We start from the raw sequence: 15,791 nt of genomic DNA on the forward strand, positions 1-15,791 counted from the left end.
CTCTCTCTCTCTCTCTCTCTCTCTCTCTCTCTCTCTCTCTCTCTCTCCCCCCTCCTCATGTGTTTTTGGAAGATGGTGTTAAAATTGTGTCTTTCGTGTCTCAGCAGAGCAGGCTTGGCTCCCATTCCCTTGTCATGTCCACCAGGCCACCTCTCCTTGGATGATATGTTTGGTTGTTGGGTCAGAGCATTCTTTGCTGTGTGCTGTCTAAGAGTTAGACCTTGGTGGTTCACTTATGCTTTTATGAAATAGCCGACATTCATATACTGTGTGATTTTCCTCTTTCCGGGTGGTTAGCTTCTGTCGGTACCTGCAGAATTCTGATTGATGGAAGGATAGGGTTTGTTTTATGAGTGGTCTCCGTGCTAAGCTGGTCATAGATAGAAAGTTCTTCCTGGTGGCTGGAGTATTTTGTAGAATTTAGGGTGACTGGCATAGAGCTTGGAATTATCTTTGAAAAGGTGCAGTGTTCCAGCCTGGTTGTGGCAGCAGCCCTGTTTGGAGGCCAGTGGTGTTCAGAGTTAAGACTGGAGGATATTGGGAGGGGGGGAAAAAACCATTTAGGGGAAGCAGTGACCACTCCTTATATGTATAGGTCGACCACACTTCAGGAAAAACAAACGCACATAAATCCATACTTACAAATCCCATAAATTTGGTGGGGACAGGTATAATTACTAGAGAGGGATGCTTAACTTTCTCAAGCAGTGCTCAGGAAATATGCTGTATGGTTCCTTTAAATCATGAAGCTCCCCTGGTGCATTTAAACTGTGAGTTGATGTGACACACTTTGCTGGAACACAATAGTAGTGTTTGAGACACATCTGCATTTATGTTTCCTTACCCCCTACCATGTGTAAGATGGAGCTTAAGGTACCCCAGCCATGTCTCTTGTTTCAAGACCGTTTGATTCCCGTGGTCCATGGAATTCAGCACATAGACCCTGAGTAAATAACGGTATCCCACCTGAATGGCTGATGCTTCTCGTTCTCCATGGCAGTGACTGGTGCAATAGGGAGCTGAGGGCTACACCCAGTCTGCACTTTCTTCTAGCCCTAAAGATGAGAGGGTGGGTAGCACCTGTTGGCCCATTTTTACCTGCCTCCATTGACTTTTTTGCAAATTGCTTGGTTATCTGTCCCTTAGTGTCACATTGGCTTCCATAGCAGGGTTTCAGAAATGGTTCCTTGTTTAGCAATTTCAGAATTAGGGGCACTTGTGTGTCTTACGGTTGGACTTTTGACTGTCTGGACAAAAAACACCCCACATTTTTCTTAACCATTCAATCCCTCCCTTCACCTGCATTTCCAGTGACAGATCTTTAGCACCATATCTCTCCAGGGTGTGACGTGAGCAGATCTCATATGGCCTATGCCTGGGCCCCTCCGTGGTTAATGAGAGATTCACTTAATAAAAATGCTTTAGGGAAAAATCATCTTCATCATATGTTTGATCATATTGATTATTCAGTTGCGGTCTGGTTGTACTAGGTGTCCTACCCCTTGCCTGTAGAGGAGGATGTATATGCACTAATTAACACACAAATGGAATCTGCTTGTGGTAGTCAGTTGGAAGTTGTTCATTTTCTATCATTGTGCCTGGTTGGTATTGAGTATTTTGTCCCTCCATGGTACATTCCAGCATTCTCTCATTACGTTAGCAGGACTTGGTGGGTGTGCGATACTCTTTTCTGATTTTCTGTGCTATTGACTGACCCCACTTTAGATTAGGAATTCAGTCTGATCAGAACAAACCCTATCGTAAAAAAACTTTTCTGTGTCAGCAGAAAGAGACAAGCTGGGGCAAGGGGTGCTGCAGTCATGACTGACCTTTGACACCCAGTTCTCAAAGATGTGGCTTTTGCTGTTCCCAGCTGATTTGGTGCTAGAATGCCCAAAAGGGACTGTCCCAGACAGTTTTGATGAGATACTTTGTCAGCCCTTCCTCTGATAGGAGAGCTCCTGGGTTTGGGTCTTTTTTTTTTCTTCCTGGGCTGGGCAGGTGGGTGGGCTGCACATATAAGAGAATTTTAAAGGGGTCCACTGAAGATCAAACCTCCCCCTTCCAAAAAAAATGAGTACAGGAAAGAAAAATGGTGTCTACTAGATAAGTTAAGGGAATTGCTATTATTTAGTCTGAAGAAGGGAAGATTGTAAGGTGGTTTAAAAATGCTGACCATCTATTCTCTATTTTCAGAGCTAGAGAAAATAGGTTTAAATTTTTCAGTAAGGAAGATTTGGGTTAGATTTGCAAAAGACTTTTTTCTTTGAGCCGGAACCGCAGAATAAACTCCTGAGGGATCTCACTGATTAGAGAACATTTTTGCAACGATAGGCAAATCTGAGTACAAATGGAGGAGGGGAAAATGATCTTATCTTACTTGGCAAAGATTTAATACTTATCAGAGATGAGAGGGTTAGATGAGATGACCCTGAAGTTCTTCTTAGTCTCAGAATTTCTGTGATCATGTAGGAACAAATGACATGGATTCTGAGACCAGGGACAAGTCCTAAAAGTTAGTCATTTTCAGGAATGTGGAATTGTTGGATTACTGAGGAAGGAAACCCTAGCCTTATGAGCCTCTGGGGTCCAGGACAAGAAGTAGTATCATCCTGTGTGCTTGTGTGCCTCAAGGCAAGACCATGGAAGCTGGACAGAAATGTTGCTACAGGATCCTCTTCTTTCCCCGTGGGACAGCTCAGGAATTTTGTGTTTCTGTGTCTCTTTTTTTGAAAGCAGAGAGTAGACCTGGGGTATTGGAGGAGGAGGAATAAGGCATTAAGGGAGCTTTCCATTTTGTTGTTTTCTGAGACTGGCATATACTCTGGGAGATTATAGCTGTCTGGGTAGGCCTTTGTTCCTTAGCATTCTTAAACTGGATTGTGGCTTCACAAAACCTTGAGTGTTATCTTCACTCAGAGACTTTTGCAGTTGTACCAGAGTTGAACAACATTTTCTCCTTTACCAGAAAAGAATCTGTGCATTGGATAATATTTCGCAGGAGGGATTGGAAATAAGAGGTTTCGCTGGAATGGCCCAGTTTCTCAGGAAAGCAAGCTTTCAGTTGCTGAAGTGTTTCTTCCTCTTCATTCCTCATAGAGGAAGAAAAAAATTAGGAAGCTCAGCTGGATTGCTGTCGATCACAACCTAGGAAATGGTGCAGGTCCAGGCCTCACTGAGACAAGTCACGTGGTGGTGGCAGTTTGGGGGTCAGATCAAGTGGGAGTCTCATTGGGGGAGCCTAAAGCAGAGATGAGGTTATAACATGGTGGCCAGACTAATTAGTATGGGAAGATTTAACACGGTATCTCTCTAGTCCCAGAAAGAGTTTCAGCCTCTATTTTTGAGAGCACTGTCATTTTCACACGTCTACTCACACATAAATAAATAACTAAAGGAAATGAAACCCCCCAAATGATTTGACTTAATCTCTATTAAAAACTACTTTGACTGCAGATACGGACTCAGAGGAAGATGATGAATCCTTGAGGGATGAGTGGCCTTCACAGTCTCCATCCAGCTCCAAAACGAGACCTTCCAGTCTCTTCGGTGTAGTGGCCAAAAAGAGCAGCAAGTCGGCTGGAGGTCTCAAACCACCCAAGAGGGGCGTGTCTGCCGCCAGAACTCTCAAAGCTAAGCAGGCCACAAGCAGAAAGCAATCATTTGGTTTGCTGTTCCAAGAAGCCGAGGCTAGATCTTCCTTCAGCGACACTTCGGAGGACTCATTTGATCAAGGTTACTAGCTAAAAACACAAAAATACCTTCCATGTTTTATAGAGAAAGAGAGAAAGGGAGGGAGGGAGGGGCAGAGAAAGAGAGAGAGAGAGGAGAGAGAGAGAGATTGAAAGAGAGAGAGAGAGAGATTGAAAGAGAGAGAGAGAGAGAGAGATGGCATTACCAAGGTCGGCCATCTTGGATGGCTGAAGGAAGGGCAGCCATCTTTGTTCTTGGCAGCGTAGCCTGCTTTATCAGTATAATTTTTTATTTTATTTTATTTTGTATTTGTATCATTGTGATAATATTATTGGCTGGCTCTTTTAGAGCTTTTATATGGACTGGTTTTTAGTCTTCACCTTTCTCCATTCCCTCCCCCCCTCCTCCCCTTCCAATTCCTTGACTTCTTTCCTGACCACTGTCACCATGGTTTTTGGTTTTGTTTTGTTTTTGGCATGGGCCTTATAGAGGCTTCCAGAGGAACTTTTTGTAAATGGAATACTGTTGTGTGGGCGTGTGACTTGATGTTTGTACTGCGATTTGGTATACCAAGCTTTATTAAACATATCGAGTTCATTTTTAACTAAACCAGTGTGCCTTGTCTCTCTTGCTGTGTCTCTTATTAGGTGATTAGGTTGACGCTTCCCTTCATTTGTTCTACCCTCCCCCCAACCTCCTCACAACTCCAAAACAAGTAGAAATTTATTAATGCAGTCTGACGCTCTCTCTATTATTCAAATATCCCTGGTAGCAATTGGCATTCATTTCATTTTTCAGGATTAAAATTAATTGTTCTATTATCACCATCATCATCCCTGCTCTTTTTTTTAAGCTGCTTATTTTATTTTTAAAGTTTATTTTCTTAATCTCTGTTATCATTCAACAGTGGTTAAAGAATATTTGGAAACACTAGTTCAAAAACATTTCCACTTTGAAGGGTGACAAAGCCAGAATGGGGGTGTAAAATTTTGTCATTTTAAACATTTTGTTGTTCACTTTTTAAAAAGGTAACAGTAGTGGTAGCATTTTGTTGGGCAGGCAGCATGTGGTAGTGACAAAGTCACTGGACAGTGAGACTTGCCCTGTCACTCACTTGCTACGTGACCCCTGCACAAATTATTTCTCCTCTCTGGACGTCATTTTCCTGTATAAAATGCAGGGGCTAGTCCAGGTGATTCCTAAGGGCCCTCCCAATTCTAAAAACTTCTATATGGTTTTCCAAATGCACACTTTTTTGGGGGAAGTCTAGGTTGTAAATTTCTCAGATTCTCCATTCATTTCAATCAGAAATATTAAAAGAAGTGGAAATAACTGAGAATCTTTGGGAAACTCTACAATCCACTGACTTCCTTGGCCAGGATCTTTAGTACCTGGGTGTACATCTTAGTATTAATTCCCTACTATGACTGGGAAGGAAAGATCTCTGAAGACCTTCCTAAAGAGATGCAAGGAAGTTACTTTTAAGGGCTCACTCATTATGCAAGAATAACAGAGATGGGTCATCAGAATGGTTCTGTGGAATTTGGAAATGAAGTACCTCCCGCCCCCATGACAAATCATATTCTTATAGTACAACTTAGCCATAAGCATTCAAAGGGAGGTTGACCAGCCAAATTTAGATGGGGGGAAACAAATTTCAAAATTCCTAGGCAATGGTGTTTGTGCTTCATCCTTTCCTACCCCTTTCTGGGCCTAGCTTCCTACTTCCTCCCCTTTCCAAATTCGCAACTCTCCATTTTTGATGACCATTAATCTATAGCAAAATGTTTCATTCTGGTTGAATTGCTTTGAAATGGCCTTCTGATATGAATGCTGTTATCAGAGAAAGAGAAATCTGTGTGACCAAGAAGAGAACCAGCCCTCCCTAGCTCTGTGACTGGACAGCTTTCTCCTACCAGCTTGCACACACACAGACACACACACAAACACACACTCTAGTAGGCCTTAATTTAAAGGGCCCGTACTCTAGTGTTTCCATGGAAGAATCTGGTTTGTTTTCCATTCAATTCTGCATCCCCATGTGTCCCTGCAACCTTGGGTGTTTGTCCCTTGTCCTCTAGGACCCCCCTCCCCCTCCTTTTTTTTTTTTTTCTGAGTGAAGCCAGTGCTTCCAACTTTTTTTAATTTTTCCCTAACTTGGACTTCATATACAAGTATGAAATTTCTCCTGATTCATTAGGAGAAAGCCAACTGGCCAAGAGTGTATTTTTTTTTTAAATGTGCCTCCTATCTATTCCCATTAGAATTGGGCAGGGTGGGGGTTGGGTACAGTATTGATGGGAAAATGTATCTGGTCTTCCAATGGGATCTCTTAGTGGGGAAAGGCACTGGGGATCCTTGGGGGGTTGGGGGGGAGGGGGGTGGATTACTCTTTTTATGAATGTTTGTTTATTTATTTATTTCCCTGCAAATGAACCTTTTTCCCCCTCCCGAAGTTTCTTTTAAGGGATATTTGGGTAATAGGGTTTCTAATGACTTTCCCTGATACTAAAACAATTAATAACTTAAGCTTTTCTAGCGTGCTCGCTTTCTCCTTGCAGCTGCTTGACCATCCCTTCACCCTTGACCCCTATCCATGATGCTTTGAATGTCTGTATCGGTCTCTTGCATTTGCTCTCACGCTGCACTAAAGAAGCAAAGGGAAGGCTGGGAGTAGGGCAGACCCTGCTCAGCGAGGGGTCCCTAACCATGAACCTGAACCTTGCACATTATTATGTAGGTAGGCAAAATACCTTTTCTTTCTGTCGTCTATAAAACCTCCGGCTTTTTTGGTGTTTGCCCCCATTTGATAAAACTTAAGTATCTTTTTCTTTATTTTCCTTTTTTTTTTTTTCACTTATTGGGTTTAAAAGAAAACAAAAAATACAGCATCCCTCCCTTTGGGTTTTTCTATAGGAATGTTTCTTGCTATTTGCAAACCCTGCTTAGTTGGTTCTCATGCTAAAGACTCTAGAAATAATTTCCTGTTTTAAAAAGATCTCGAGAGGAAGAAGCTTTTCCCCTCCCAAGTTCTGGGTCTCCCTCAGTACTCCCCAGTAGACTTGGGAGTACCCTTTGTAGGAAGCTTCATGTCTTCTTGTTCATATGGAGTTAGTGAGGGACCATAAAGACCCAAGTTGGGATGAGACTTTAAGGCCTGGTAATTCCAAGTATGGTGGATAAGTTCAAATGCCTGATGGTTGATAGCAGTGATCATTGGTAAGGGGGTGACTTGAATTAGGCAAAAGAAAAAACATTTGCAAATAGTACTTAATTGGGGCGGGGGAGGGTGAAAATCATAATTATCATTTATGGATTTCTTTGCAAATTGCCAGTTGAGTTTGTGCTGCTTTTCTCCATCCTCTGATCAGAGATGTTTGACCTTTGGGTAACACTTCTGTGTTGCCTTTCCGTGCAACAGAGCTAAGTTTCTCCAGGTGACCATTGAGTAGGGGAAGAAGAATAGCTTGGGGGGTGGAAGGTGGAGAGAGAATGGATAGATCCATTACAAGTCAGCTTCCTTGACATGCCAAGCTTTAGCTGTCAAGCCCGTTCTTGGAACTTACTTTGCATGGAAAATCTTTCTAGAGTCAGTAGCATAATATATGGGAAAGCAGTCCTCCAAACCAAAGTCAAGGATTCTCTGCTTTTGATACCCCAAAGCACCATCTTTGGAGGGGAAGACATAAAAGCACCCAAACAGAACCAACAAGCAAAACAAAAACAATCAAACACCCCCCCAAAAAACCCAACAAAAAAAAACCACCCAACAACCTAGAATTGGAAAGCCCAGTCAAAGCCAGATGTGGGGGGACCCAGATGCTGTGGAAAGTCTGCCTACACTTAGCCTGCTTTGCATGCTGTAGGCCTTGCTTGGTGCTCTGACAGAACCATGTTATTTTAATATGTGAAATGGATCTCAAGTGTGTGTTGTTCAGTCCTCTCTCTCCCTTCCCCTCCTCTTCCTGCTTCTGTCTCCTTCCTGGTCATCTCACTATCCATTTCTTTCTGGAAACTGTCACTTTCTCCTGTTTTCTGTTAACAGACCTGTCCATTACTTTTCTCCTTCCCCTCTCTCTGTTCCCTCCTGTTCCCCTTTGACTTGTCACTCACCTAACCGGCTCGCCTCCTTTCTGAGAGATTGCCTAATAACAGAAGTTAAAACCTCAGTCTGGGTTTTGGTGCCAAATTGGTCAGACAAGATGAACTTCCTGTGCTTGTTAGCCATTTCTGGCTGTCATTAGCACTGAAAACAAACAAATGGATTCTGGCAGTTGCAGAAAGTCTTGGGGCTTTTCCCCTTTTGCCTTCCCAAAGTACAGTCTGCTCACTGCTCCGGGTTCCAAAGTTTTATCATTAAAAGTGACATTTGCCTTTCATCTCCTTCCCATGCTTTCTTTGTGCATCTGTTAGATGTCCAAACCACATGTTTCCTTGCCACAGGCCACCATGGTTGCACTGGTGTGTCTGGTACCAGCTTAAGTGTTTCCACACCATGCGTATGAGCAAGACATACCCTGCTTCCCCATCCATTGCCCTACCTTATTGTTATTCCCCTTAGGAGTGTACCGTTTTCCAAGCTTCGGAGTATGATGCCTCTGTGCATGCATATAAAGTCAAAGGGACCCTCAGTCCCTTTGGGGCTTACCCCCTGAAAGATATGGTTAGGCTCTGAATTAACAAAAGAGGATACTTGGGGAAAGGGAAAGGCTAAAGAGCTGCTTGCTATTTGGGTGAAAGGCCAGAGGGTTTTTATAGCCCGTTTTACTTGAAAAACAACTCTTGTGGGTAGGATGGTGGCCTCATCCTTCTACATGGGTGTTTTATTTCTTAAAATTTAAGGGACACCCATTAAGTTTTATATGGTATGACTCCTGCCTTTATACCATCTTTTTTTTTTCTTCTAATAAATAGAATGCATATCGGCTAGCCATGTCAGGTTTTAAAAGTGTTTTTATGTCTTGTTGCATTAGAAATATTTGCACCACAAATTTTATGGAATGTATGAGTCATAGGCAGAAAATGGCTGTTTTGCCCAGATGGGATTCTTGAAGTGCTGGGCAGTATTATCTCTTTCCTTCCTTTTTTTTTTTGATCCTGGCCTACCCACTTCTGTAGCCTCTTGTCCTAACTAACCTACATAAGCCAGAGAAAACTTAATGGAAAACTTTGTTCCTCGTGAGAATCAGGCAGAAGCAGGCTCAGTCACTGAAAACCAAGAGAGATAGCCGAACTCTAAAGAAATTCTGGGGGACCCCATGGAGTCTGAAGAGCAGCATCAGTGTCCTCTGGTCAGATCCTTGTCTGTGGCTCAGTTTAGATTTGAGAATATCTAAAGTTTAGGCCTGTTTTGCTCTCCTTTTTCTTATCAGTTTACCCCAGACCACTAAAAATCATCCCAGGAAAGAGATTTGGGGGATGGGAAAAACATTAGTCCTACCCCCTTGTTCTGGAGTCACTTTCTTAGGTGACTGGACACTCCCATAAGCAGATATGTACCTAGGTAGGCATTGAGCCTTGAGATTTCTTTTTGCTGGATGTCACCTTGGTCATGGTTGCCACGGGCTATCAGCTACAAAGCCCTGTCTCATTTGGCTAGAAGGTCATTGTAGGTTAGTCTAGGGACCTTCTAGTCTGGGGAACTTGAAGTCTCTTGAAGGCAAAAGACCTAGAGCTGCTATTTTATCAGGGGAGAGGTAGTTTCTAGTCCCCTCTGTAGATAATCATCTCCACGACTAAGAGGTACTTTTCTGAGATTTGTTTTGTTTTGTTCTCAGTGAGACAGAGTAGATTATGAAGACCAGCTTTTTATGATTCATGTTTGAAATAGTCATTTCATATTTGGCTTGGTCATTGATTCTTCCCTTGACTGGCCTTTCATATCCTTTTCCTGTGATTCAACACTGGAATTTCTTTGCTTTGCTCTCCCCACCTGGTATTGGGACAGAGTATGCTAGCAAGTCAAAACAGGACCCTAAGCCTACTTCAGGGCACTGCTAGAGGGTGGGCCTGACCTCTGTTGCTGCTAGTGTTAAGTCCTTTATGGTTCCTCTCTTCCCCCAAATAAAAAGGTAAACCCCTTCCCACTGCCCCTCTGCTGGAACCCACCCTGATCCACATAGGTTATATTGTCAGATTTGGTTTTTCAAGGTTACCACTTAAAAATTTGATCCCCATCTCCTGAGAATATCCCCAGACTGAGTCCTTAGAGGCAAAGGAAGCCCACGAGCCTGGATCCTTTCTTTTCCCTTCCAAACCTCCAGTCCCTTTCAAATATTTCTCTTTTCCCTCTTCTTCCTTTTCTTCCATACTTAGTCCTGCTTTGCTTTGTCTCTCTTCCCTTTGGGCCTTTGTGTGTGAGTGTGTTGAAGCATGTCTGTGCAAGATGCGTGTGGATGGATATGTTCCTCTGTCCTCTGTGTGTGTCACTGTCACTTTCCCCTCCTCTCCCACAGCACATACTGATTGGTATTCCCCTTACAAAAACTGCTATTCTGATTTTAAAGCTACTGGGGCCTGACCACAAGGTCCCTGATTGGTTAACAAATCCAGGAAGAAATGGTACAAAATGTTGGGTATCTGTCCTTTTTTTACCTTAAAAATTATTTTCCTTTATTTGATGAAAAGGGATAAACATTTGTTGTCCCCCTCCCCCGTTGGGCTCCTCCCAAGGAACTGGTTCGTGTTAATCCTCCCAGTTCTTGAGGGATCAGGTATTTTGGGTTCTAGAGCTGCTTGGCTGCCTGGCTTGAATGGTTTTGAGTCTGTAGATAGGTGAGAACCTTCAACACAGTGCAGAATCCAGAGCTCAACATTGGTGTGGTATTTAGGAGAATGGGGAGATGGGGGAGAGAAACTTTGCTGCCCAACTGGGTGAGGGGAGAGGGGCATTCTGCTGGGGAGACAGAGACTGGCAGCTCCACAATACTCCCCCCAGATGTATAACGAGTTTCCTGTTTTCTGCATGTTAGATTATAGCTCTGGAGAGGAGGAAGAAGAAGATGAGGACGATGAAGAAGAGGAGGAAGAAATGGACAGCTATGGGATGAATGGCCCCAACAGGCTCTCATCCCCATCCTTAGATGAGAGTGGTCTGGGGTTGCTGGCCCGATTTGCGGCCAGTGCCATGCCCAGCCCTATTGTGGCCCCACCGCTTTCCATCATCCAGTTGGAAGCCAAACAGAAGGCAAAAAAGAAGGAAGAGAGGCAGAATCTAATGGGTGAGTTCTGTGCTTGGGGTCAAGGGTGAAGGGAAAGTTTGGAGAGAGAACAGACGTAAGTACTTCATAGAGATCATGGTCACCAAAGAGCATTTAAATGCTTCATAAAATACAGGTGGCCACCGAAAACAAATCTCATTTCAAGTCATTCATTCAATGGAGCCCACTTTAAATGGGTTCACCTAGTATACAAAGGCATATTGATGTGCATATCACCTGTCTCCTTTTTATTGGGTAAGCCAGGGGCATTAGCTGATCAATATTTGTTCTTCTGTGTGGTTGAACCTTAATGAGTGATAGAGGCAGGTGTCTGCATCCTTTGATGAAAGTAAATATTCTCATTGTTTTTGGTAAACGTGGTTTTTTGATTTTGTTCATTTGATTGTTCAAGAAAATCTAGTGGCATTAAAAAAAATACTCTGGGACTATGTGGAGTTCAAGGAGAGCTCACTGATTTGGAAAATCCCGCAGTTGAGACTGAGAAGATGCCCGGTTCAGCCCACTAGACTGGATAAGACTACTGAGAACTGAGACTGACATTACTCCTTCCCTTGGTGAAAGTATATTCCATGTTACTTTTCCATGGGCTTATTAACCTCTGGGAAGCATATCCAGCATGGGAAAATGCTAGATATTTTTCTGAGGGAGCCCTCTTCACCCTTGCCCAAGGGATTCTCTCTATTCAAGGGACCATGTTGCCTAATCTCTCTGGCCAGGGACTCACGGAATCATAGGATTATGGACATTGTGCTGGAAAGGTCCCTTAGAGGCAATCTAGTCTAACCCTCTCATTTTATAGTTGAGGTCCTTGGGGCCTAGAGAGATTAAGTAATTTGTCCATGGTCTCAATGTTAGTAAGTGTCAAGGTGGGATTTGAACCCAGTTTCTGCGACTTTGGAGCCAGTACTTTTCCCATTGCACCACAGGAGGCCTGCATTCAACTCTTGCCTTTGCCTCTCAGCTCAGCATGCTTTGCTTAAGAGGCCATTCCAGTCTTTGTGCCGTGATGTCCCTTTTTTATAAAATGAAGATATTAATATCTGTCCTATTCCTTGCTGGTCTCCCAGGATTCATTAGATCAGAAAAAAAGAGAACTAAGCCCTTTGGCCTGCTGGGAAATGGTGGGCACATTGTACAGGGGAGGATTGTTAAGGTGCCTCATTTCTCTCTCCCTTTAGGAGGTAGAAGTCCCATTTAGAGCCATACCCTGCCTAGGGAAGTCTCCTGGGAGAGGAGGGAGAGTTTGGGATTGGGAATGAAAGTGCTGTAAGGAGGGGGGGAAGTGGCTAGGTGGCACAGTGAGTAAAGCACCGGCCCGGAGTCAGGAGGACCTGAGTTCGGTTCCGGCCTCAGACACTTAACACCCACACAAAATAACTAGCTGGATAACTTTGGGCAAGTTACTTAACCCCAATTGCCCTCCAAAAGGTAAAAAAAAAAAGTGCTGTAAGGTTTCCACTCAGAATCCAAGCCCTCAACCTAAATTCAAGCATCTACAAACCACACCAAATCATCTTGTTAAAGCCAGAGGGGCGCTGAGGTCATCTAGTCCAACTGCCTTCAATTAGTCATGCTCTGGGAATTGAGGAAATGGGGCTGTACCCTCATGCAGTGGAGGAAGGGGGTGACCTAACCAGTCTGCCTCACCCTCTTCCCTTTCAGAGGAGGAAACATCAGCCCAGGCTCACATCTGGAGCCCCCCTTACAGGTTTTGTGGCACCCAGTCATGAAGTTAGTAAGTGGCAGAGCTGAACGACCCCCAGGTTTTCCGAATCCCCATTCAGGGTTCTTTTCACACCAGCACACTTCTGTCACTAATAGAACCCATGCTTGGATTCAGGCCTCTTGGCCAAGTCCAGTGCTTACATTGGAATACCTGAATCATACAGTCAGTCCCTCACCAGAGAACTGCATAGTTATTCGAGACTGTCATGCCTTATTCCCTGATTCATAGTGTTGTACACTTGGACCCGGAAGGGACCCATCGAACCCAATATCCTCACTTTATAGATGAGCAGACAAGAGGCCCACAGAGGTCTGCCCACAGCTGGTTTGTCCAAGATTCTCAGACTCAAAATCTCAGATTGTTCATATCCATTAGTATAACATTCTCTCCTCAATGAAATAACACTGTGGATAATATAATTATGTTATGTAATTAGTGTAATATGAAATTGTATAATAGAAATGTAGCATCTCATTGTCACTTGCAGCAGTCGGCCTTTTCCACTGGACAACGGATGGCCCATAAATGAGGTCTCTCCAGCACTGGAGGGGAACACTCAAGGGACAGTAACAGCTCTTTCAACAGAGATGGCTGTGAATGGATTATAGCGTCCAAGACCCAGGAGGGACCTCAGAGGCCATCTAGACTAACTTGGACCCAAACCATCAATCTCCTTTACAATACTTCTCTTCCCCCTCCAAGAAGTACTTCACTAGAAAGTTACCTAAATTCACAAGACTTGGACAGGAGAGCCACTCCCGTTCTGGAGTTAGAAGACCAAGTATAAGTACTGCTGGTGATGTTTCCTACCTGTTTGACCTTGGGAAAGACTCTTAAGTTTTCTAGGCCTTGGTTAAGTGAAAGATTTGGACTAGATTAGCTCTGAGGTCCGTTTTTGCTTTAAATCTCTGATCAGATCAGATCACCTTTGAAACTAGTCCATTCCATTGTTCCATGGCTTTGTTATACAGTATTTCCCTGAATACAGACCAGGCTTGGGTGCCTGTGTGCAGGAGTGGACCCTTTTATAAAATATGAATTCTGTGGATAAGGTGTTAATTCTTCTTAGCCTGTATGCTCTTAGTTGTGATCTCTCTCTCTCTCTCTCTGTCTCTCTCTCTCGTCTCTGTCTCTCTCCCTCTCTCTCTCTCTCTCTCTGTCTCCTCTCTCTCCTTCTCTCTCTTTCTCTCTGTCTCTCTCTCTTCCTCTCCCTCTCTCTCTCCCTCTTTCTCTCTCTCTCTCCCTCCCTCCCTTCTTTTGTTTCTGTCTCACTCTCATTTAACAATAATGATTATCTAATATAAGAGAAATCAAAGCACAAATTTTGTCAACCAACAAAATTAATAGATTATGGCCTTGCATAATGAAAGCTGTTAGTCAGAATAAAATCTTTGAGCCTAAATTTTTTTTTACTATTTCTCCAGTTGCCTTTAATATATGTGTATATATATATTCATTCACTTATTTATTTTTGCATGCATTTATCATCTATTTCTTCCACTGCCCCCCCGTTGAATACTGCCTTCTTTCCAAAACACACACACACACACACACACACACACACACACACGCACATACACACAAAATCTCCTCACTCACAAATAGCAAAGTAAAAAATAAAACCCTAATCGTAAATATGCATAGTACAGGGGGAAAATTTTCTGCTTTTTTTACCTGATTCTTTATGCCCTATTGATACAACTTTTCAGATTGTGAGCACCAGAGTGTTGTCACTGAACTGGCCCATGGGCTTGGCTTTTTAAGAGAGGAGAAGTTGGGGCAACTAGGTGGTGCAGTGAATAGAGGGCCCTGGAGACAGGAGGACCTGAGTTCAAATCTGGCCTCAGGCACTTGATACTTACTAGCTGTGTGACCTTGGGCAAGTCACTTAACCCCAACTACCCTGACTTCCCCCCTCCAAAGGAAAAAAAAAACGTAAAAGAGAGGAGAACTCCCTTCCTACTTCCTCAGGAGACAGACTAAACCATCGGAAAGGAGAGGTCTTCATAGGGGAGAGCACACTCAAAGCTCTCCTAGAAAGGTCTCCTAGAAGGAAAGGCCAGAGAGAAGCAACATAAAGACATGAAAACATAGAGAAGAACACAGACATTGCACTCACAGAAAGATTGGGCCATCTGTAGACACAGAGAGAGGTCACAGGCCGTAATATAGCCTGGGGACAGAACATGTACACCAAGAGTCCACTTATTGAGCTTCTTACACACACACACACACACACACACACACACACACACACACACACACACTTCACAAGTCTTCCAGAGACTGCAGTGCCTACATTACCAAGAAGGTCATCCTTTCTAGAATCTCAATTGTATTTTTTAGGTAACCCTAAGCTATGTAGCACCCCCATCCCCAAGACTTAAGGTAGGCACCTTTGCCCTTTCAGCCATTTCTAAGCCTTGTAGGAGTGAGTTAGGTGGCAGGCCTTGCTCTGTTATTCATCACAGCTGCATTTTATTTCCTGCACCCCTAATAAGCCGTGAAACCCCCAAGCTGTATCTAGGAGCTGCTGGAAGTCTGTTAATAAAAGATTGGTTAATAGCATCATTAAACTGGTAAGCAGATCCTTCCGTTAAAATCTCTCCCAGTCTGGTCTCCTTCTGCCACTGGCTTGCAAAGTTGAGAGACAGATGATGGAGCCTGGCGTAAGGAAAAGGAATGAGGAGGAAGACCCTCAGCTCCAACTCACTGTGTGACCTTCTGGAAGCTCCTTTTTCTCTTTGGGCTTCGGTTTGCTCCTCCTTGAATGGAGGGAGGTAATCTCTAAGGTCTCTTCCAGCTGAGAGTCTGACTAGAAAGGGTTTGAAAGTACCGTTCTCCTAGTTTGGGGAGTTTTCATAGGGGATTTCTAGCCCCATTTTGTGTAAGAGATCAATTACTTCCACAAAATAGACCATGTTGACTAGCCAACAACAAGCCTTTTCACTAGTTGAGCCATCTTGTGAATTAGCCTGGTTTCTGTTGTTTCTTTTTTAAGTGAACAGCATGCCTCTTTTCTTTTTTTATCTTTCTTTCCTTCTCTCTCTCTCTCTCTCTCTCTCTCTCTCTCTCTCTCTCTCTCTCTCTCTCTCTCTCTTTCCCCTCTCCTTCCCTCCTTCCCTCCCTTCCTTCCTTCCTTCCTTCCTTCC

General features: G+C 43.6%; 1 protein-coding gene and 1 long non-coding RNA gene across 7 annotated transcripts in view; both read left to right on the plus strand.

Moving 5' to 3' along the window:
- The window catches only part of LOC138158646 (uncharacterized), a 316,165-nt gene that overhangs the window by 270,793 nt on the left and 29,581 nt on the right, over nt 1–15,791 (plus strand). The gene's annotated exons all lie outside the window — the stretch shown is intronic.
- Nucleotides 1–15,791, plus strand: part of TNRC18 (trinucleotide repeat containing 18) — a 160,239-nt gene that overhangs the window by 117,010 nt on the left and 27,438 nt on the right. For all 6 annotated transcript variants that reach the window (XM_069084748.1, XM_069084749.1, XM_069084751.1 and 3 more), the window contains 2 exons: nt 3,457–3,735; nt 10,665–10,913. In XM_069084748.1, coding sequence (XP_068940849.1) covers nt 3,457–3,735; nt 10,665–10,913 — 528 coding nt within the window. The remainder of the gene's footprint in view (nt 1–3,456; nt 3,736–10,664; nt 10,914–15,791) is intronic.

The sequence above is a fragment of the Petaurus breviceps genome, unplaced genomic scaffold, assembly GCF_028583685.1.
Source record: "Petaurus breviceps papuanus isolate PSGF00001 unplaced genomic scaffold, PetGlider_PUasm1.0 175, whole genome shotgun sequence".
Lineage (NCBI taxonomy): Eukaryota > Metazoa > Chordata > Mammalia > Diprotodontia > Petauridae > Petaurus > Petaurus breviceps.